We start from the raw sequence: 23,161 nt of genomic DNA, 5'->3' as shown, positions 1-23,161 counted from the left end.
AACTGATTAAATGAATTAATAATCTCAGCTAAATAGTAGATTATGATGACGTAACGCTGAAGAACGAGACACGAGAATAAGTTTTCTTATCTTTTTCTCGTCACCGTTTGATTCAATGTTTTGTTATTGCCGGTTTCATTAGTACTAACCCTCATTCTGGAGACCTTCGATCTTCACCTTCGGTAAAGAGTGAATTGTGTGAACTGTTCTTCTTGTACTCACGGAGGAAAGGCGGACTCAGTTCAAACGCTGCTTGACTTTTCTCATTGTCTAATTACAGTAGAGCGCTTCAGCTATTCTGAGCAGTTTTAGTCTCTGTTATAAAGCATTTTGATGGAGTGTATTTTACAGTGGGAAATTCAATGTTTTTGACGAAACAAGAAAAAAAAAAGTAAAAATGCGCCGTATAACTAAGGTCACCGAAAAGAGATCTATCTTTCGGTGGTCTCGGCATAAAGCTGTAAGAGCCGCGGCCCATGAATCTTTAACCACGGCCCGGTGGTGGCTATCTTATATCATTGCCAGAAGCACGTTATGGTTAACTTTAACCTTAAATAAAATAAAAACTATTGAGGCTAGAGGGCTGCAATTTGATATGTTTGATGATTGGAGGGCAGATGATCAACATAGCAATTTGCAGCCCTCCAGCCTCAGCAGTTTTTAAGATCTGAGGGCAGACAGAAAAAGTGCGGACAGAATAAAGAGCGGGCGAACAGACGAAGCCGGCACAATAGTTTTCCTTTACAGAAAACTAAAAAGACGGAGCGTTCAATCGGCATCATTCTCATTATCGGAGTTTGCCTTCAGGCAGAACAGTGCCCTCCATCTTTCCTCAGTCGCCGTATTTAGATTTTTCTTATTCCTTCTCGTTTCTATCCGCCTCATTCTCCACCAGACAACCAGCCACCTTATTCCGTGGCACTTCTTGATGCAATGCTATAGAATATTTCGGGCAGTGTCTGTAAAATCTTTGTCCCCTTAATCACACATTTGTAAAGGACTGAATCTTTGTGATTCCATGTTGCAACTCTCATTCAACAGCCATTCCCTCTTCCCTAATAATGTGCGCTTCTTTTCCAGTTACCCCATTTGTTCTCTCTTTCTCTCTCTCTCTCTCTCTCTCTCTCTCTATATATATATATATATATATATATATATATATATATATGTGTGTGTGTGTGTGTGTGTGTTTGTTTGTATATATATATATATATATATATATATATATATATATATATATATATATATATATATAAATATTTAGATATATAAATATATATACATACATATATATATATATATATATATATATATATATATATATATTATATATATATATATATATATATATATATATATATATAGAGAGAGAGAGAGAGAGAGAGAGAGAGAGAGAGAGAGAGAGAGAGAAGGGTTATGAAAATTAAACATGACGATAAATATTTATGGATGAGATTAACAGATCTAAAACTGTTAACTCAGCCAGTGTGTGGATACTGGCGGAGGCGAAGTCCAGCTTTTATAACGTTTCTAGGAACGGTTGGCCCAAGTCTCAGGAACCCTGGAATATTCCAGGAAATGTATCGGTCCATTCCAACGAAGCAGTCCAGTCCGGCTGGTCAGTGCACGACATAGGCGTCTGTCGAAGCGTATGAATCAGGAGCAAAACGCGACTGATCTGTAAATGGCTCTGTTTTTCCAAGAATCACATTTCCGGTTCAGTGTTAGACTTACTTCAGTACCCGTGGTAAAAATCAACAAAAAACGAGGAAAAATTTAAATAAATAAAAAAATCAATAAAAATAAGAATAAAAATAAATAAAAATATATCAAAATTAATAAAAATAGAACATGATCATCTGATTTTAAATTTCGTGAGTATACCATTAAAAAAATCAATGAAAAAGTTATAACAAATGATTGAATATTTAAATTTCGTGAGCATACCATTAAAAAATTAATTGGAAACGTTACAACACATAATTGAATGTTGAAATTTCGTGAGTAAACTATTACAAAAAATAAATGAAAAGGTTATAACATATGACTGAATATTTAAATTTCATGAGTATACTATTACAAAAAAATAAAAGAAAAGGTTATAACATTGACTGAATATTTAAATTTCGTGAGTATACCAATAAAAAAATAAACGAAAAAGTGATAACAGATGATTGAATATTGAAATTTCGTGAGTATACCATAAAAACAAATTAAACTAAAGAGTCATAACAGATGACTGGCGTATGTAACATTGCGTTACAAGAGACATGCGTTACCGGTGATGACTCACCACCACCACCAGCGTTATTGGGGTTTTTCCATTGTTATGCAGCGAGACAGGTGACATTTGGCACGAAGGGCGAGTCATCGGAATTCTACTGAAGTTATGATGATTGGTCTGTTTCGATTAGGCCGGCCTCATGCCACCACGGGGCCTTGCACAAGAACGGCCCGTAATCGTGGCAAAAGGTTCGAATGGTTAAGACGCCCGGTGTGGACCTCTCTGTTCTAACCAGCCAACCCAGATGAGGGATATGGTTTATCTGGCACAAATTCAAATAGCAATGTTTACAATCATGGTAAAAGGTTCAAATGGTTAAGACGCCTGGCGTGGACCTCTCCGTTCTAACCAGCCAGTCAGATGAGGGATATATTTTATCTGGTACAAATTCAAATATCAAAGTTTACGATCTTTATCCAATTTTTCATGCTATTTAATCATACTATCCTGTGGATACATGGTTTGCAAGGTCATGGGCTTATGACTTGTTCCATAAAAATGCATGACAATAATAATAATAATAATAATAATAATAATAATAATAATAATAATAATAATAATAATAATAATGTGGACTTTGGCTACTTACTAGAGTCCAGTCAGTTTCTGCAAGTAGTGACACATTTATAAAACTAAATAAAATGCAGCAAATATATTCACTATTCCATTAGACTGGAATCCCATTCAATATCCTGGGGGTGTAAATTCCCCTCTTAGGCAATCTTGCTATGCTATCGTTGCAGAACTCTTCCAGAATTTGAGTTTTCGTTAGTATTGGTCAATGAAGTGGTCCCGAAAGAAACGGCTAACGACATCCTAGCATTTCTTTGTTGAAGGCTCATACATGCATACTTAGAATATCTCTCTGTCTGTCTGTCTGTCTGTCTCTCTCTCTCTCTCTCTCTCTCTCTCTCTCTCTCTCTCTCTTCCTTTTACACAGAAAGTGAAAGGATAGAAAATACTGTTTTGATATAAATACATTCACGAAATATCTTCAAATATACACGAAGTTTATATCTAAATCGTCCAAATATTAAGAAAATAAATCGTTAAAGTCCCGTTGGCTTCTTGGATCAACCCACTTTCCCTTCAGCAACAGTAGCCCGTCATTTCTTTTAATAATAATAATAATAATAATAATAATAATAATAATAATAATAATAATAATAATAATAATGATAAGCAAGTCAGCTTCATTCACATTAGCTCACAAACCCTTTTCTGCACCTAAACAAAACTCCTGTTAACGAAAATCTTATTTGACACAAAAACGAGGCACAATCGCCGCGAGCAGATTGTACCAGAGATAAAGGTGATCCCTGCAAAGAATATTTTCCTTGCCACAGTAACCTACTTTTCAACAGAAATTATTTACTATAGCCAACCCCCCCTCCCCCCAATTGCCTTATCTGGCGGCTTAACCCCCGCTATCCCGACTCAGCTGATAAATGTCTGCGTACAATGCCACCAACTTTTGCGGATTAATTCACCTTCATAACATCCTGTCGAACTGATAATGTCCAACACGACTTTACTCGGTTATGAATTGCGAGGGTGCAAGGGCTATATGGGTGTGGGTGGGGGTAGGGGTGGGGGTTAGAATGTTATTAAACCCTCACTGCCGGATGTGCGCGAATTCCAACTACTTATCAGCCCATTTCCGGTGGAGCAGGAGGGGATATTTGGTTTATTGTTTTGCCTTTTTATTCGGTTTTCGTCTGCCTGCCGATGTGAGCGCCAGCACCAACAACAGCCGCCAGAAACAGAGTGACTAGGGCACGCCAGCCCGAGAAGCTACGAATGGACATTCTACAGATCACAAATGAAAGTCTTCCCATCACAAAGTTCGTTGCCGTTTCTCTGACCTCTGCTCTCCAGAATTCCTCGAAACGGAAAATATTTTCCCACTATCAAAGCTTTTGTCATCTTGGTTCGTTTGGACGAGTACAGAGGTCCACACCAGGTTTCATTCGCTTTGACGTTTTACTATGAATTCCGGGCTGCCCTTGTGCAAGGCCTGTGTTGGGGCACAAGTCGGGCTCAAGTCTAGACCAACCAGCGAACTCTGCCGCGATTTACCACCAAGTTCTAAAGTATGACTTAAGATGGAAGGCGCTCATGAACTCAAAGTGTTTAAATGTCTCAGTTTAGTCCTAGGATAAGAGTACAGAAATCCCCTAATTCGGAATAGGGTCAATAAAAATGAAAAGTTTCTTTGGCGTGGTTATAAAATTATCCCCGGAAGATCCTGTTCAAACACAATGCCTGAAGATGATCAGATCTTTGTAGCAGAGAAATTACAAAGAATTTTTAGAAAAAAAAAGCTTAGATAAAGATTTAAAACGTAACGTTAATCAGCATACAGGCATGGTAGCTTCTCCGAACACCGAAATGACGAAAACAGATCGATCACTCCAAATCCGCAGCAGAACTACTGAATTACTGTGAACTCCACCAGGGCAAACGCAGCCCAAAAGAACCGATTAACCTTTGTGTGATCGCCTTGAGCACCCTTGCCCTATATATATATACCCTGCGATACGGGGTCAAGCACCTTGTGAGTGCCAAAGTGCCTTGGCAAACCCCTTCATTATGCCCCGATGGCGCGTTACCCAGTTCGTCCTTCAGAGCAACTTAATGAGTCAACTGCACTGAGATAGGGGAGGGGGTGTTCTTGACTTGGTGTTGGGAAGGGAGGTTATGGAGATAGGGGGAGGCATCGGAGGGGAAGGGCGATTAGATTAGAGTGAATGAATGATAGGGGGCGAAACATTACGCGATTATGGAGGACAGCCAATGATAAACCAATGACTCAAGTTAAAAAGAGAGAGAGAGAGAGAGAGAGAGAGAGAGAGAGAGAAATGGTCCTCCTCTTTCATATTTTTTATTCTTATTCTTGGCTGCAATGTTACTGTTTTATAAGAAAGACGACATCCACCAGCTGGAACAACGTTGCTAAATACGTTTAAGTCTTTTGCGCAATTATAGATATGAGAGTGTTTGAATCTTTGAATGAACTACTCGTGTGTGTGTGTGTGTGTGTGCGTGTGTAATTCATACAAAATGCCTACGAATACTACTAATCCACCAAGAAACATTATCGTATATGAATTATGTATCTGTGTGAATAGCAACAAAATCGTTTATTCGGGACTGTACTTCGCTATTCGAAACAATGTTGCAGTGAATTCTCATTTCTTGCAATTGAATATAGTACAACTGGCTCTAAGAATTTAGTGTACAGAGCAATGGCTTCAGTTCCAAATTCTTCTGGAATAAATTCGGAGAATAAATTATTTGAAGAAGAAGAAGAAGAAGAAGAAGAAGAAGAAGAAGAAGAAGAAGAAGAAGAAGAAGAAGAAGAAGAAGACAACTAAAAAAAAAAGCAATATAATGTCATATATTACAACTTGTTGAAATTCAGTGCAAACACGGCGTATTGATCACTTGACTAGTTTAAATTAACTATATCAAAATCCTATCACCCCATGCTTCATTAAATTTAACAGTAACAACAAAAACAACAACACAACAAAAACAACATCAGTAATAACATCAAACTGTCCACCATAACCCCACCTTCATCCCTCCTTGGAATGAAAGATCATTTTACTTTTATGAAGACTGACACTTAATGCAGGGCTGCCGTTACTGTGCTCGTGGTGTTGGGTGTACCTCTAGGTAAGTAATATAATCCTGGCATTTGCTGGGATACGTCAGACATATCTATTTCCCGTTTCCTCTGTTGGATGAACTAGTCTAATGCTTCTCGGTATATGAACGTTGTAAGACAATTTTTGAGTAATTTTTTACGTATCATACACGTGCTATCTATATATCTATATATGTATATTGTGTTGTGTATGTATATATGCAGCTATGTATGTGCATGTATGTATATATATAAAACATCGTTACATCCATCTTAAGTCCAGAACTTGCGAATTCTATAGAACGATATCAGTAAGAGAGAAAATGGTGTTCATTACAAAATATCTACATTATTATAAGACATTTAAATAACAAGAAAGTAATATATATGTATATATATATATATATATATATATATGTATATATATATATATATATATATATATATATATATATAAATATATATATATAGCAAGATTAGCACGTGATTATAAAAATACCACCCAATGTGCATTTGCAAAGAAGAAAACGTCTGTTAAAAAGAGAAATTGAGCAAATTAAACTATTCTTACCAGTTTCGAGGAATAAATAAAATAATACAGAACTGTTTAAGACCTATCATCTTACAGTGATCTCGGAAAATTACTCATTCCTATTATTTAATTTTTTCATCATTGATTATTTCAATGTTTTTTTTTTCTTTTTTTGCAGTTCTGGTAGTTTTAGGTAGAAGAGTTCTGCTTTGCTCTAGGACTAATTAAGTTAAAGAGTTAAAGTTACAGGTATAAAAGAAACCTTTTATGATGTGGATAAACTGTACTGGGCTTTTTTTCCAGTTATCTAATTTTGCCACTTATAATTCGACAAAAGAATTCGCTGGGATTATGGTGCCATAGTTAAGAGATAAAGGACTTGCAGAGACCGAGAATCCTACCTAAAATCGCAGTACTGATAATCAGTACATAAAACAAACAAAATGAGAGGATTGTTTCCGATTCGACTCCTCCCCGTGACAAGAATCCGAAATGTTTCTCGCATTCCGTGCACGTTGTATTGATCGACTTCAACCATTCATTTATTTCAAAGAAATTCCCCTTATTATGTGGATATGCCGTGGGCATGCTACATAGAATGACAGAAAAGCGTAATGTTATTGCTGGAGGTCACCGGACTATATATCATGGCATCTTCATTTTTGCTTTAAAAATTGTAATCGTGAAATGTCCCTTAAAACAAAAGTTAATATTAAGACCCTCTCTAAGGAAGAGTGAGAGAGATTGAGACTAAATAGACCTTTTTGGCTTAAATATAACGTCTAATAACTTGGTTCCCAGAAATGCAGCAGTCTATACACGTCGTCTGTTCCCTTTTCCTACTCAAGATAACGTGATCAGTTGTGAATGATGCCCTACAATTGCTATTTGTGAAAAGCTAACGAATTTGACTTTCTGCATAAGATCAGATATTGCTTACATCTTCATTGTTTATTCCACTTGCATTAAAAAAATATGCCTTAAATGTACATTTTGCACCGGAAATTCCGAAACTAATACGCTAAATGCTAACTGGATGTTGCCGCCCCTCCCCCCCATTTCCTGCCAGAGACGGTAACCAACGCTAGATTACCTTCAATAAATGTTTAGCATTAACATGAGAGTTCTTGTATAATTTCTTTTTATCAACTCATTCTTACAGTTAACATGTGCTAAAAAACGTGTGGTTTATCTTATCAATTCGCCTGCAATAAATATTAAAGAAATGCCTATAAGTGTGAGTACCATGTTTCTCCCCCACCAATTCATTCATGTCTCCCTATATCCCCCAACATGAATGACAACTGCAGTTTTACTCTTGGCCTCCCGTTGACCACACCTACGAATTCATCGGCGTTTACTGATTATCTTTCTGCATTAGAAATTACATGGTGCTCTCAAGTTAAACAGAGAAGAACACCACAGGTTCAATTCAGGGTTCCGCCATCAATGCCCAGCCATCATTGAATTGAGCTGAAGGAAGACGGCCTTACAGGTGCCTAAAGGAGTAATTTAAAACACACAGTTTCGTTCACAGATCATACGATCGCTTGAAACATGCGCTGAGTGTATATCGCCAGTATTGTTTTTAAACTGATATCGAATAAGTTTGTGTCAGTTTTTACATTGGTTAATAAGATGAAAATGTAACTATAACGAATAGCATAACAAAATAGTAATGCGCATGAGGTAAAACATCGCGAGAGAACATAACATTTTGAAACGTGGTGTAGTACAGTGAGATTTTATTTTGCGAGTAGGAAGGCGGGACAGCGCCGTAGCTATCGGTTGTGTTCATCCGCTTCAGTGTTGTCTAGCAACTTTACTCATAGTATTCACTATCCATCCCAATGCATATAGTAATTGTCTAGAAAGAAGGATATCAACATAAGAATACCAATTGAGACCCTAATTTGGAAAATTTGAAAACTCTGTTTTTAGGAACTAGTTTAATGCGCGAAAAGGGGTGCGCAGTCGAGAGAGCAGCAAAGCAAGTTCGTGTTTTGGGGTGTTTCGATGAAGTTTAGTTACCATGAAAATGTGCATCAGGAGGGCAAAAAAACGCCAAAATAGCCACCTGTACTATATAAAACATGACAGAGGGAAATGATGAGTAAGTATCTCCAAAATATCCAGTGGAAACGGCATAATTCTAGCTAAAATGGTGCAGAAAACATCCATGGTCTTGTCTGTTGGGGCCTCCATTTTCTCTAGCTAAGATTCAGCGGACGTCGCTTTGTTGGTTATCTGTGGTGATCGTGAATCGAGTGTTAGTTTGACAGGAATTCTTCCACATTGCTGGGAGATGTCAAGAAATGATAAGTCCTGCTTGAAATTTAATCGGTGTTTAGTGTGTATGAGCATGGAGAGAGTTTGCCACCAAAGCGGGGTCTCATGTCTTAAATTCATTGATGGAGAGCAGAGTTTGGAGGGTGTTATCGAGTGAACAACCAACCAATCTTTTTAAATATTTCCCCTCACCGTAACCCTCGCTCGCCCTCATCATACGGTAAGTAATATCTTTGTGTTCTCGAGACTGCGACATCGACATGAAATGGTACTACGTAGTCCTGAAGCTCAATCTCCATTCAGTGCCAAGTGAATTGTTTGTGTATGTAAAGATCTCCATTCAACTTATGCAGTGCCCATTGGTTTTGTGGAGCGGTCCATTCATATTTCGCGAGTATCAGTCAAGTGACGAATTGCCTACTAGTCCAATGTAATCATGAGTTGGGAGTAGTTTACTGCTTACAGTACAAAGCAGATCTATGACGACATCCTCATTCCGAATAGTAGCTATAATTGTATATCGCATATTTCATCACTTGAGAGATGGGATGTGGAAATTGGGATAATTGATGAGATGGGTAGGGGGTACCTGAGTAAGGGAGGGGGCATTTCAGGGAGTGTCAATGCGGTTGTCGTCGTCATCGTCGTCCATTGCGTAACCCGGGTCATTCATTCATTATTTTGGAGGCCACTTATGTGTGTGAGTGAGTGGAGGAGTAGCACTTGTGGTTAGACAAGCATTCCAACACAGAAACACACGAACCACCAGCCTCTCTTACCGTGATATGTAGCCACGGAAAGCTATTTATTGCCTGTGGCGTAATGTACGTCAGAGAGATGCTTTATGAATAGAGGAATATGTTGAACCAGCGTACAAAAAGAAAGATAAAGTGTTGGAATGTGATTGGTTTGTTTTGCTTTCTGGAGGCAGAGTCTTGCTAGTAATATTTTGGTTATTGCAATCTATGCCAGTGTTAATTTTTTTTTCTTTACATCTCTCTCGCTATCTCAGTTCGTTATCCTACTTAGCCTATCCTTATAGTCATGAAACGCATTTTCATATCCGTACCAGCACATCCAGTATGCTGCTGCTCTCTCTCTCTCTCTCTCTCTCTCTCTCTCTCTCTCTCTCACACACACACACACACACACGCACACACACACACACACACACACACACACAACCCACCAGCTTCTGTCATGAGCGACGTACCCCATATAGGCTATACAGTATATATGACAATTTCTGTAAGGTCTTTCTAATTTTTTTTTTTTTTTTTGCAACCTTCGTCGCAATCCATGTTGACCTATTTCGTTCATTTAAGCCTTTGTCAGTAATCTCTCTCTCTCTCTCTCTCTCTCTCTCTCTCTCTCTCTCTCTCTCTCTCTCTCTCATGCTCCGAGATACCCATTCTTTCCATATTCGAATTGTATATATATTATGTCTGTATATACATATGTATATTATAAAATTGCGGAGAGAGAGAGAGAGAGAGAGAGAGAGAGAGAGAGAGAGAGAGAGAGAGAGAGAGAGAGAGAGTGCTGGTTGTTGTAATATCTCGAGACAAAAAGAAAAAACACCAGCATAATTGATTTAAATGGAATTGGTGTGATGTGGAGGGTAAGACCAAATAATCTCCCTATGTTGCTTCAGTAATCATAATTGCAGTACTTGCCTAGATATATAAGTTTGTACAAGTGTCCATGCATGTGTGGTATGTTGTCTTGAATTCGTTGTTCCTTTGCGTGTTTAGGGCCAAAATGATATAGTTAAAGGCCTCCCCCCCCTTTCTCTCTCTCTCTCTCTCTCTCTCTCTCTCTCTCTCTCTCTCTCTCTCTCTCTCTCTCTCTCTCTCTCTCTCTCATCTAGACCATTATTATTTGTGCTCCCATTTCCCAGCGAGAAGGAAACCGTGACACTTGATTTTTTTTTTTGGAAGACATCTGTGAAAAAGTACGAAGTAACTCGTGGTTTAGTAAGGCGTGAGTAGAGATAGGTTTGGCGAGGTTGATTGGAAATCATATTCAATTAACTGTGATACTCGAGAGTCTTTACCCTTAGACGTATACAGTAGTATATCGGTTAGGTATGGATTTGGTCGGTAGATTCTAGGTATTATCCTCTTGAAGGGGTGTAGAATTTGGATTACTTTTTGTACGTGCGAAGGTATGCGGTTACGATAAAAGCTAATGAAAATAGTTAATTTATGTGGTTTTGGTTGTAGTAAGGTAGGCAGAAGTGCCTAGGCCTATGTTAAACTAATCGCCAGTTAGCTGAATGGACATTTCACTAGACCGTAGGGAAAAATATCACCACAGATTCCCTTACTTGTGAAGGAAAGGTGGTGTTGAATTTCGATGGTCTCGTCAACACAGAGCTTAATCTTACAGGAGTAGGATATCTTGGAGTCTACGTCAGAAAGATGAGTATTTTGCGAATTCTCACAAATTAGTGAAAACCAGACCTTTATTACATCCGGCGCTTAAGAACATCGTATTTGTAATGTAGGCACGCACACTCGCTCTTCAAGCCATTAAGTATATAAATATGATACATTTGTATGAGTGAGTCATTCCTTCCTCCTTCCGAAAATATTATGTCCCAGGTGGTTAGTAAGATGATCAGTATTTCAGTGACTACTAGGCTAATCACTTAACATGTGCCGATGGACAGTCCTCCCCCCCCCCCCACGGACTTATGAAAACCTAGTTCCGTAGTCATGCCTAACTGTCCATTTTGATTTTAATAAATCATTGGCAGAGAAATCACGAAAGTAATTTATTTCTAAGTTGGGCTGTTAATTTCTCAGTTGTCCTAGATGACAGAGCAGCGTTACAAGCAATGATTAGGTTTTAAAGTGTTGCCAGGCACTGCATAAGAGGTGTAAACCAATAGTCTATCGTGTTGAGTATTGATAATTTCGTGGTTTATTTTAAACTGTATGCTGTGACATGTTGCTCAGAGCAAGTCCGTACCAAAGCTAAATGACTAAATTGGCGTACCCGAAGGCACTACGCTTGAGGTGTCGGGTGAAATGCTGGATATGTATATAAGGAAAATTAGCATGTATTTAGTTCAGTTTTAGCCACCTAGCTCGAACAATGTTCCAGTTTCGCCTTAGGCTGATCGGTGTAATATCAGAACATTATGGTTCAGGTTTTTCTATAATCGCATAAACCCCAACGACCGAATACGTATTCCATTTCTGCTACAAACGTTGTTTGAAATTTGAATTGGCAGCCCGAGTTGGGCTGTGCATTCGAACAGCAGGTATTGGTGAGGTATGATTTATTTGCGTGGTAAAGTAGACCTATAAAGTAATTCTCAAGGACCATCAGTTACCAGTAAAGTTAACAAATTGCTATTATTTTTACACGAATACCACCGGAACTAGGAGGACAAGTTGTACCTAGCTCATGTCAGAAGAAGTAAAACTGGGCAACGGGGTTAACCGGTAAGGATTAGGCTTTAAAAAAATCTTGAAAGAGAAAAGGATGTAAATGTTCAGGAGTGACTCTTTCCTCTTGAAAGAACGATGCAAGAACTCCAGATTGTATAAGTAATGCAAGAAGTAAACGAGTGCATCCGTGCCTGTTTTTAATGCACATCCACAGCTTCCGGCTTTCGTCTGTTAAGTATATCCCTTTGGTGTCCGGTCAATACACGTTCAATACGAGGACTGCAAACAGCCATGTCATGGTTTTCGTAGGTATCGACAACTTGGTTCTATTCTTCGCTACGATTCGATTGTTTCGCTTTCATCGATAATTTTACAAGTAGAAATGTATATTCCCAAAATTTGTCAGATTTTAACGAATTACGATTTCTTAAGCGTGCCTTGTGAGAACTGTAGATTTCTGATATCAGGTTTTTTTCAGAATAAAACAACGAAGAAAGGTTTGAAATGATATAGCCTGTTCTTCAATATGACTTGACATAGCCTACCTGTATTTGATGTTTTGTTTGTAGTTACAAGTGGCTGCCGCTTTGACATTAAGGCATATAGTTTTCATAAGGCACATCTTAAAAATCTGCCCTAATTTTTAATTTTCGTTGAATTACTTTCTAAAAGGCTGCTTTTATGACGACCCTGACTTTTGATCTTAAATCTCGTACATCCGTCCGGCAGTATTTTGTATTTGTGGACAAGACTGGTTTCCAGGATCTCTTAGCCTAATGTTTAAACCTAGAGCCAGAGTGGCTAGCCTAATGCAGATGGAAATCCAGTGTGTGAAGTTATTAATAAAAAGATGTTAATTCACTCAAGAATATGATCTCATCAGTCTGCCCAGAATGAAGAGACCAGCCTGGTAGACTTCGTAAAGTCCTTAAACATGATGTAGCCTATTTGACCAGTATAGCCTAGATCTTGGTTTATGATGAATTTTGTTTACAGGATGTCACGATATAGTGTATAACAGTAATTAATCATTTTGCGGGAGAATCATCTTAACAGTCTTGCTGGACCCCTTTCATTCCTTTTAATGTACCTCCGTTCGTATCCTCTCTCCTCCATCTTACTTTCCACCCTCTCCTAACACTTGATTCATAGTGTAACCGCGAGGTTTTCCTTCTGTTACACCTTTCAGTCCTTTCTACTCTTCAATTTCGGTTTCAGCGCTGAATGCCCTCATAGGTCCCAGCGCTTGGCCTTTGGCCTAAATCCTTCATATTCATTCACCATATTTTCTTTTGTCGTGTTCTGAGCTCGTAGCAAATCGAATTCGCGTCTGACGAATCACTGCAGTAGGTTAAGTTAAATTTGAGTTATTGCATAGCGTAATTCAGAATTTAAAAGAAAATAAAAAATGGTGCTTGCTTCACTTTTCTGAAGCGAGTACTCTGTGTACCCAGTCCAGGTATAGTGAGGATATTATTGTGTATCCTGCCAAGGTTTGGTGAAGGATATTAATATGTATCCTGTCAAAGTTTCTTGAAGGATATTATTGTGTATCCTGTCAAGGTTTGGTGAAGGATGTTTTTCGGGGAGTAATCGCTGCAGCCAACTTGGGTTTAGTGAAGGATATTTGTAGGGGCTGAATAATACTATTAATTAGAAAAAATAGTCTTCCTTATAAAAAAAATGTATAAACTTTTAGGGAAACTGGGACCCTTTGGTTTTAGACCGTTAGGATCGTGTAATGGCTGAGATATTTCCAGTACTGAACAGGCCTATATTCAACTTGTTGTCGGCCTCATGATCATGGCAGTTGCAATGCCCAGAATTTATGCAAATCAGTTGTATGTGACGATTATTTGTATTGCGTTACTTAGGGGGATGGGATTACGTTACTGTGCTTCAGTTATAAAAAAAAATGTAAAAAGCTGAAGGGTTTGACAATGTCCAGTTCCCCGGAGGGCGGGGGGTTAACACTGTCAGTGCACCTCGTGCATTACCTAAGGTTTTTTGCAGCGTGCCTTCGGCCCCTAGCTGCAACCCCATTCGTTCGTTTTACTGTACCTCTATTCATATTCTCTTTCTTCCATCTTACTTTCCACCCTCTCCTAACAATTGATTCATGGTGCAACTGCGAGGTTTTCCTCCTGTTACACCTTTCAAACCTTTTACTGTCAATATCCGTCTCAGCGCTGAATGACCTCATAGGTCCCAGTGCTTGGCCTTTGGCCTGAATTCTATATTCAGCTCAACTTAGCTCAACGACAATGTGCAGTTCTTCAATCAGAACTGTGGTTTCTATTAGTGATGTGACTTGTGAAGCTGGAGGTTTCAGAAAGCTCTCTTGAGTTGGCTCCTTGTTAGTAATGTGAGAACATCGCAGGCTTTTGAAATAATAAGCCTTGCAGCAAACGGAATCGAAATCTATCTTTTGTTTCGGATTTTGATGTGAACACTGAAAATTATTGATATTTTCATTCCTAAGGTCTTAACTGCCGGGTGAGGTGTGGTTTACAATAACCGTTTTGCAGATGTTTCAGTAACTTGGCAAAAAAAAAGATGTTTCAAGTGATCAGAAACTGAAGGAACTAGTTTCAGTTTTTAATTCCCCATTCAGACAAGAAACACTTTCTCTGTTACTAATACTGTGGATTTGTCAACGTAGTTCAGTGTGTGCATTTTTTTCATAGCCACAGTACTGCACCCTCTGCATAAACCGACTTCCTCCCTCTTTTTGGATATAGTTATTTTAGAAAGCTTTGAATCCGAAAGCTTCTTTCCATGGTGGGATTCGAACCCATGCCCTGTAATTAGTGAGGCTGACATAACGCTATGCAACAGAGTAACCAACCTCATTCTAAATAACGTGCGTTGATTCGAATCTCACTGTGGGAAGACGAGCTTAATCATTCATTTCCAATTCGGATCCAAGGCTTCCAGAGGTAATCGTGTCCAGAGTATGAGGAAATAAAAAAACTTTGTCATTGTAACTTTTAAAGATGTAGATTCGTCGTTAAAATATAGTAATAAATGGAGGGTAAATCTGTCACTGAAATATAGTAACAAATGAATAGTGAACCGGCCGTTTAGGAAACTTAAAGTTGGAAAATTTTACAGTAACAGCTGCTTCATATACCTGCACAGAATGCTCATCGGCAACACATTAACCCCCCCAACCTCCTTCAACACATCCCTTTCCCTTTATATGGATGCATTCACTCATTTTCCGAATGGTAAGGCCAACTTCCAAATAAAACAGTCTTGTCACCTACCTCATGTCTTCCAGTCTTCCCTCTGTAAGCAGACTTTCTTTAAATACTGATTCATCTTTTCACGTGAACTAATCATATTTACAATATGATATGACTATGTTTCTTACCATTTCATCATCATCTTTACTGATTTTTGGAAGCCGTACTTTTACGGTTTTCTTGAACTTTTTCTAACGTATTTTAACGTTTTTTTTAATTGATGTATAGTCAGGGTGCCTTGCATTTAAATGTCCCTTTTCTAATATGTTTGGGGCAGTTCGACTCCATTAGTCTGAGTTTGCCCTCGGTCCTACGGGTATTTAGGATCTCTATGATGGTTTGTTTCTGTGGGAGGCCTTGTGCATAGGCCTATTCCTTTTTCGTTTTTTAAATTTTTTACAAACCATTCACACCTCAAACTTGTGTTCTAAATATTGCACCTGATACTTAAACTCGGTAACTTATTTTGACCTTATTAGATACAATTTTTTCTATCTTCAACAGCTTCAGTCCTTTTCGGTCCAATTAGGTGGATCGTATTCCCTATTGTGGCCATACATGCATTGTTCTTCATAAAAAAAAAAACTGTCCCTTATGGGAAAAATGTAAATTATAAGTTTTTTTTTCAGTCCTTGGTAATTCGACGGTGTGTATACCAAATAATAACTACCTCAGTCCACTGCCTTGTAGTACCCCGATTGGCAGATTTTTCGATGAAAATTTAGTTTTTGTTTTATTCGTGTGCTAGATTGTTCCAAGTTATTATTTTATGACGTAATATGGCTGCTTGCTTGAAAAAAAATCTGTTTTGGCCTAGTGACCGCCTGAGGAAATGGGTCAACATCACAATGTGTTCTTTTTTGGGCTTTATTTTTTCATAGATTTCCTCATATAGCCTAGCCTACAATGTTGTATGAAACAGGAGGAAATGTGTATATCTGAGTTTCATTTTGTTTAAAATGTATATTTTTCATATGTTTTCATTAAATAGACCTAACTTATACGTACATCAGTTTCACTTTCTGGAAGACCCCTTCTTTTTTTCTGCTTTTTAATGCAAGTTCATGCCAAGTGTATTTTTCTACTACAGTACAGTATTTTTTCTCATTTTAAGTCTGTCGCATGGTAAGTGAAGCTTATCAAAATTGTTCTTAAATTCTACAATCAACCCACTGTACTTCGTAAAGTTTTACAGGTTGCGTGTAAATCAAGGCCCTGCCGATTCTACCAGACTGGTTAGTAGTCTGTACAGTAAATAAGAGGTTTCAGTTAACCTGCGTAAGGATGTTATTAAATATTCTTGAAAGAGCCAATATCAGAATAGACGAAAATGAAAGTTTGGCAATTCTTACGCTAACATGAGAGGTCAGTATAGAATGGGAAAAGGCAGTCGTCTCAGATCTGTTGTGTTGGAGACAGAATGGAAAGGCAAGGCGTACCGATTAGGTAGAGTACCTCAGTAATCATGCATCTCTCATTTCCTCTTTAAACCATGGTGATGTTTCTTGAATTCTGAATATTTTAACGACGATTGGACCTCTTTGATTGTATTTTGAACCCAGCACTGTAACCTAGCTAAAGAAACAGTGTGCGCATTGACTTTCAGGGACATAATTTAAGCTATTTATATTATCAGAGAAACAATTTGTGGTCGTAGTATTGAAATTATTCATAGTCCCCAGTAAGGTAAAAATGCTTTTTGCACCACCTCAGCATTACGGTTTGTTATACTGGATATTGACGTTGATATACTTTGGTTACGGAATTTAAAAGTGCTAGACTATGATTATTAAAAAATTGAAGCTCGTGAGGTCTTGTTCGAGTCTGGTTTCAATTTGAGCAACTAATAAGTTGGTAAGTTGGTTTCCACTTGGATTTTTCTTCTTTCATCCGTAAATTGATGTAGAAAGCATGTATTTGGTCATTAAGTGTTATTTAATTTGTATTTTTTGGTCTATACAGCACTGGTACGATGAATTTATTATTTGTGCAAGACGTCTTGTGTCACCTCATTCAAATATTTCATATTTCTAATCGTTCGTTTGTTTTATATTTTGTAGCTGTATTGGGAGAAACTCTTTACTTCCCACGAATCCTTCATACGCTGGGTGCTGGTCAGTGATGAAATTCACGTGGAGTCTGTACCACTTCATTTATTTCATTTATTTTTTTATCTTTTATATCGTTGCTTATCCAGGTTCCTCCTAGTACAGATATATCGATCAGAGTTTGTGTCAAATATTTCAATATCGGTAATTTTGTATCCCGCTGATGGAAATGTTCAAAAGACAGAACTGTAGTTGTGTTAATTTGTATGGTGAGGTCTTTTCTCACACTTTGGTTACACTTGTTCTGTACCTTTGTCTTATATTCCAATTCTGACCATTTAGCTTTCCATCATTTAGGGCTACTCATATCCTTCTCCCTTTATGTGGTGAGAAACCTTTTTGAAATCGCATTCGTCTTTTATCACGTATTTTAGCGACGGGTTCTGGTCTGTTATTTATCGAGAAATATGTTTTTATCCCCCATGGCTTAGTTGTAAGTTCATACTTCTCCTGTAGGACCACAACTCCATGAGCATGTGTCCATATATTTTGCCAACTGTGACCCAGTGTCCCTTTCAGTCCAGCACCTTTCACTGCAGTGTCAGTTGATTTTCGAACTAAAGTTTTCTTCTGTTTTGATTTTTAAATATTTCCCATTTTGTAACTCGTGAATTCAGTTTTTTTTCATTCATCAAGGTGAACGTCTCCGCTGTGCGTAGTTTAGTTATCACTAGTCAGTTTTTTTCTTTATTTTCCCCTGGCATTAACATGCGATCCATTCATTCCCCGACATTCTTCGCATCTAAAGATGATGGTTTTCTTGTTTATATTCTCTTGTCATTCTAAAATACGGTTATGTCGTTACTGTTCCATTATAGTGCACTTAGTGCCACCGGTCACAGTATTCTCATTAAATTCCGTATCCTTCTTATAATGAGCTGTTAACAATGAGACCAGTGTTCTGTTCATTTCTTAGTAGTATCTTGACACTTCATCTTTACTTTATTCACCTCCGTATTAGGGTAGTGTCGTCTGTGCACCTAATGTGGTGCACTGTAGGCATTACGTAAGGTTCTTTGCAGCGTGCCTTCGGCCACTACCTTCAACCCCTTTCGTTCCTTTTATTGTACCTCCTTTCATATTCTCTTTCTTCCATCTTACTCTCCACCCTCTCCTAACAATTGATTCATAGTGCAACTGGGACGTTTTCCTCCTGTTGCACCTTTCAAACTTTCTTTACTGTCAATTTCCGTTTCAGTGCTGAATGACCTCATAGGTCCCAGTGCTTGGCCTTTGGCCTAAATTCTATATTCAGTTCGATTCACTTCACTATATTCACTTCCTCGCTGTTTTTTCTTTGGTGTGTTTTTTTTTCAATGTTTTATCGTCAAATTTTCAATTTTCAGTTACCGACCATGGGGTCAGCAAATTTTTTCACTGTAGTTTTTCTTAGCCCTCCCCCCCCCCAAATAAAAAAAGAAAGTTGTTTTTTACACCCCCGCATTCGGCCATCTCGCGCGCAACTGTTTCCTAACCCTTGCTACTTGACATAAGCCAAGCAAACCGTTCGTCTCCTCGTACTTTTCACATACCGAAGAAACTATTTGTCTCATCAGATTCCTCATTTACTTTTATTTGCGCTCAGCCTCCACTGTTTCACTTCCTTCAGTGAGAGTTGGTTCAACAGCACCTTCATATATTTCCAATTTTGTCTCCGTGAGCATTTGTCTCCAAAAACTGTTGCTTTCTTTGCATATTCCGACTCCCCCTTCGGTCACACTCTTAATATTCGTAAAAGTAGAAACGTTCGTTATTTGATCCACACCCTGATATTTATTCAAATTCCTGGTTACCATTTACTGTCATTGCCCTAACTCTTACCAACATTTAATTTTCCCTTTCAAACGCGTTCGGACTCCCTCATCAGTGTCTTCAACCAGTGTTCGCTGTAACCGCAGAACAATTAATATCAAGTACCGGTACGTATCAACTTCTGATTACATTCTGAACCCATTTTCTTATTCGTGAAGCTTGTGCTTTTATCTCCTTTCTTTTTACTGAATTTTCACATTACGGCATCCGTAAAAATGATTGCCAGCCATGTAGGCATAACAGAAAATTACCTTGAGACTCCCTTTTATGACAAATCAGTCACTCGAGGGTGTACATATTCTAACACCTGACCTCTTTTTCCCTAGAACCATTCCCTTGTTCCCTAGAACCACTCCCTTGTTCCCTAGAACCACTCCCTTGTTCCCTAGAACCACTCCCTTGTTCCCTAGAACCATTCCCTTCTTCAGGGGTACCTTGTACGTCCTGGTTAACTCGTCAGTCCCAGAAAATCTAACATATTGTATCTTGTTAGTATTTCCATCGACTGTTGTCTTCTTACTTTCCAGCTTCATGATTTCCTTTGTACATCCTCAACGGGTAACTTTTGTATCTTTTATTTTTTTGTTTTTTGAGATCCATTAGTTCATCAGTCTTTCTCTCTGCATTTACGTCTTCTAGTACAACATAATCTTCTTCCCAGAGTAATTGGAGTAATTCACTTTTTTTTTTTTCTTTTCTTTTCGACTGCTTTATTCATTCTATTTTGTTCGAGGGTGCGATATTCTCTTCTAACTTTCAACTGCATCACGAACGTTTAATTTCCCATCTTTCTTCCTTAAACGTCAATTTCCACAATCCCACCTCTAACCTCATTTATTCCTTCGTCCTGTGTGCCCTACCAGCGAACGTTCACTGCAGACTCAGTAACCTCAGTGTAAACTACGTAAATTTTTTCTGCTTTGGATTTCATACATCACTCGTTCTGCAATTTATGGCATATATTACTTGAGACGTGTGTAGCATTGCACTAAGGTTAACTCGTTGTAAGTAGCAACAGCACTGCTGTCTAACGAGTGGGAGACCATTCCAAAAATACTTTTCTCAAGTCTGTGTATTGGTGAATGTCATTTCTAAGCGTTTTCGTAAGTGCCACGCTTATAATCATCTGGGCTGTGTCAGACAATGAGAATGGTGTTGTAAAAAGAGCTGGGGAGACAAAATTGAATGGTAAGATTTAGGTTACTTATTTTATGTTTGTTATTCGTAACAACTACATAATGTGAAGGAATAAAGATGTCAGACTTTCAGTATCTTGCTTTTGAAAAGTTACGTTATTTCAAAACGAAAATAAATCCTATAAATTGTTTCCTTTAAGAACCGGGCGAGGTGTACATTCAGGGGATAGTTTGCAAAGAAAGTAGAAATTATTCTTATAAATGTCAGTGGTGTAGTGAAATAGTTTACAGTACGTGTGAAAATTGAATTTTTGAAAATTTAGCTATTCTTATTCAGAAGTTTTCATGGCATTCGTAAGGTTTTGGCTGAAACTTGGAGGCACGGTACCATATTAATAGATTTTCGTCAGACAAAATAAAGTTGTGGAGAGTAATGTATAAAGAATTATGTTTTTACACTAGACTGGCCTATTTGGGATGACTGATACCCCCGAATCACAAAATATCAAAATGGGGTTTGCGACCCTTGTGATATTTTACGTTGGTAAAGTAAAGAACGATTCTTTTGAAGCATGTATTGTTCAGTGGCAAGTGGTAGTAATATCATTATTAAGATATTTACTATTCTGTATATCCAAGTGGATAATTATTGACATCAAAGCAAAGCAATTATTGACCCAATTTCAGATCACTTACAGCTTATGTGGATCTAAATCAGGTCGGAGGAGGTTTACCGTATTTTTCGTACTCCGTAACTAGTACCTTGGAGCTTTTATTAATGGACTGAAAACTGTGAAAAAGCCTCTGTGATCTACAACGAAAGCCAAATGGAACATTCTTATACAACGTAGAAATAGGAGTATGTTAGGTTTGATGAGAAATATTAATTTTAAGCTGAAGAACATGGAAGTACTTTAGTTCTCAGATATTTCAAGTAGAAATGAGGTTTTTTTTTCAACCGGCTTAAATTCTGTGCTAAACAAAATACATTTCGCAAAAATTTAGAACTCCGATTTACTCTTATCATTACCTTTCTCAGATTCGTTTTTATAGTTTCGTGTAAAGCAAAAACATCATTGCTGTTTACCTATCCATTATAAATTTGGCAATAAGTGCGAAGGACTTTGAGAAATGGTGGCGTGTACTTTCTACCACAGACGTCGGTGGTTCAGATAATTGAAAATAAAGAATCTTTTACTCTGGTATTATTACACGCCTGTTCTGTCGAGCTTTTAGGCAACCCCAAGACAACTCTAACCATGCTATTGGCTTTCTGTAAATATTAATGTTCAAATTAGCTTCGGTATGTGTACTGTCTTACTTTTCTTCCACAATATTTCTTGTAGTTGTTTTTAATGGCTTGGTGCGTGAGGATTAATGTAGGCTTGAAGGCCTACAGGAAGTAGATTTCACAATTGCCTCCTGATGTAGAAATCCTTACTGGACTGGGTTTTAGAACCGGTCGCTAGGTTTTTCTGAACGCCGGAAGTCATTCTCGTAGGTTTGGTATTTTGTTTTAGGATTAGCTCTCTCTCTCTCTCTCTCTCTCTCTCTCTCTCTCTCTCTCTCTCTCTCTCTCTCTCTCTCTCTCTCTCTCTCTCTCTCTCTCTCTCTCTCTCAGTTTATCAGACTCTGGGTTTCAAACGTCATTTAAGACTGGGCAAATTTTCAAATTCTGAAGCCAGTGTCACCAATTTTTGTTTCCAAGATTCTGCATCTCTTTGCATATATTAATTTTATTTGCTGGCAGTTGTGACAGAAATTGACGGAAACAAATCAGTAAACTGAAATGGGAGGTTTGTACTTTTCCAATTTAAAATATGAGAGAGAAATTTGCTGGTAATGAGGAATACTCGACGCTCCTTTGTTTTCGGAATGTATTGAAGTCTAGGAGTTTGGAGAAGGAAGCTTTGGCTGTGTAACAAATAATGTGCTTTATGTGTCTCGTAGCACCCCTTTACTTAACCCCCATGTACACACGGGGTGCGGGTGACTTCCGGTGGTGGTGCGTGGGAACGGAACCACTATACCATAGCGACCACGCCCCTTGCTATATGACGTCACTAGTGCGTAGAAAAAGAAATATATTTATAATTGAGGCTTGAAATATAGGCTGATTAGCATGAGCAACTTTGTCAGAAAGATACAAAGGTGCCATTTTGTGATATCAGAAAAGCCAAAAGTAAATAGTAGTTATTTAAATTAAGCCAATTTGAAGACAGTAAAATTGACCAATGTTCAACGTTATCGCCGTCAGGCACACCATAAATAAACCTTTACTCCCTGATTTACAAGCCTACACGAGAATTAGTGTATAAATAGTTATTAAATGTAGAAGTTTACTTATATATTCCCAAACATACAGATAGAAAAACACAGATCCTGATATAAGTTTATTAAGTGATGGTTGTAATTTGCCAAAATTTTGTGTAATTTATAAAATTTTGTCCTGAAAGGGCTAGAGAATAGATGTTGCATATCCCTTCATACAAGGGTGCGATAGGTGTATATACGGTATATATATTATATATAGGCTATATATATATATAGGCTACACAAATATACACACAGAAATATACCGAATCGTTGTCAGTTATAATCCTTTAGGGTTATATTCTGATATCTGTTGCTTAATGTTTGTGAAAAATATATATATATATATATATATATATATATATATATATATATATATATATATA

At 37.8% G+C, this 23,161-nt stretch overlaps 1 protein-coding gene across 3 annotated transcripts in view; it reads left to right on the top strand.

Annotated features, from left to right (window-relative positions):
* Positions 1–7,776: 7,776 nt before the first annotated feature.
* Spred (Sprouty-related protein with EVH-1 domain) overlaps positions 7,777–23,161 on the top strand; it is a 70,602-nt gene continuing 55,217 nt past the window's right edge. Inside the window, exon 1 of one of the 3 annotated variants that reach the window (XM_067113478.1) lies at positions 7,777–8,581. In XM_067113478.1, the coding sequence (XP_066969579.1) occupies positions 8,562–8,581 (20 nt within the window). In that variant the 5' untranslated portion in view covers positions 7,777–8,561. Of the gene's footprint in view, positions 8,978–23,161 lie in introns of all 3 variants that reach the window. The other 2 variants (XM_067113480.1, XM_067113482.1) reach the window with 2 other exon arrangements.

Source organism: Macrobrachium rosenbergii, chromosome 12 (genome assembly GCF_040412425.1).
Source record: "Macrobrachium rosenbergii isolate ZJJX-2024 chromosome 12, ASM4041242v1, whole genome shotgun sequence".
Lineage (NCBI taxonomy): Eukaryota > Metazoa > Arthropoda > Malacostraca > Decapoda > Palaemonidae > Macrobrachium > Macrobrachium rosenbergii.
This window is presented reverse-complemented; position numbering and strand designations above follow the sequence as displayed.